Below are 1,479 nucleotides of genomic sequence, written 5' to 3'. Positions count from 1 at the left end.
TGCTATCTATTTCACCACGTGACGTCATTGATATGTTTGCACCGACACAATTCATACTCTTGACAAATATACAAGTCGATATTCGATGATTCTGAAGTTCCCTGTTCATGAAATATCAGTTCATGCGTGAAGCATTCTTTAACTATTCTTCACAATCAAATGTTCAATGAACTAATCCACATGACTGTTCAAGAACATTTCATGACTGTTCAAAAACAAGACAGCGGCCTAACTGAAATTACTGTAGAAGTTTCATTGTGTCTGACGCAGACTTGAGAGTTTGCGGCAACTCTGATGAAAGATTCTCTATGTCCACGTCATTGATAAGATATATTTGCACCGCGATATTCGAATTCTGAAGTTCCCTGAACATATCATTAGCGTCGCAAATGTCATGACTGAACGAAACGGCCTTGTCTGCCGTTCGTTTGATTAGACCGCCGATTCCGTCCGGGGCACCTTTACCGTGTCCAGCCTCGGTAAAATTCCATGTCGCATGCTGGAAACCATATTTATGTATCAAATGGTTAAAGAGGTAAAAATTCTTACGAGATCTATATTGAGTTGTTGGTCCATCGGACACGAAATGCACAGCATTTATACTATCGTCGGCGTTTCTTAAGCCGTCCAATATTGGGTGAAGTTGTGCCCAAATGGCTAGAGGGTTGTGTCTTGTATTGGGCGACAATGTACAGAAAGATGACGGTTAATTGTTTTTGGTGTAAATTTCACCAGTGTGAAGCGACACTTGGTTTCTGGAATCACCAAAATGCATTCCTTGGACCTCCTCTCCCATTTTACAAGCATAATTTTCAGAGAAATCTATATGCACAATGCATTCGTTTTCGTTGAGATTATCTTTTAAGTTTTTTATTTCGTTGAACTGGTGACTGATATTAAATTCATGTCTACATATTCTTGATGCTAGGGTTGCATTTGTTTCATCTAAAAGATTTCTCAGTGTGTATTGGACCTTCTCTTTGACAGTGACCTGTACCTTAAATCTATTTATCTGTCCATTCGCTTTCACGTTCTCCCTCTCTTCCACTGTTTTGCCAACAATACACCCACACTTGCCTCCCTTCATCGAACTCCTCTATATGCCTTAATGTTTTTTTCACGACATTTCACACACTCTCTGTACATGCATTCCTTATTTACATCTTCGCAGCAAATCTCTCGACATAATTCAGAAACTGTCTTACTTAACAATACCTTGTGCTCTATCAATATGTCGATCATGAATTTAATATTTGAATGTAGCTTACATGTACACGTGTCCCTTTTGCTACATGTTGGATCTAAAATCCAAAATGGTTTAAGCCTACAGAATGTCACGTACGAAACACGTCTGTTGCCAGGTACTGATACATACTTTTTGTGAAGACCTTTCAGCGTATCATTCAAAATTCGCCTTTGCTTTTTAACGCCATTTCTCGTTATGGTATCTTTTTTGCCGGGCATGACTCGAGAATTGAT

At 39.1% G+C, this 1,479-nt stretch overlaps 1 protein-coding gene across 1 annotated transcript; it reads right to left on the bottom strand.

Moving 5' to 3' along the window:
* Positions 1–238: 238 nt before the first annotated feature.
* Positions 239–1,087, bottom strand: LOC138312454 (uncharacterized). Its single transcript, XM_069253324.1, has 2 exons — positions 766–1,087; positions 239–657 (listed from the first exon to the last, which is right to left on the bottom strand). Exons 1-2 carry the CDS (start codon positions 1,085–1,087, stop codon positions 239–241), a joined length of 741 nt encoding a protein of 246 aa, XP_069109425.1.
* Between the last annotated feature and the right edge of the window lie 392 nt (positions 1,088–1,479).

Source organism: Argopecten irradians, unplaced genomic scaffold, assembly GCF_041381155.1.
Source record: "Argopecten irradians isolate NY unplaced genomic scaffold, Ai_NY scaffold_0325, whole genome shotgun sequence".
NCBI classification, from domain to species: domain Eukaryota; kingdom Metazoa; phylum Mollusca; class Bivalvia; order Pectinida; family Pectinidae; genus Argopecten; species Argopecten irradians.
The sequence above is the reverse complement of the archived record's forward strand: the minus strand, read 5'-3'. Positions and strand labels throughout refer to the sequence as shown.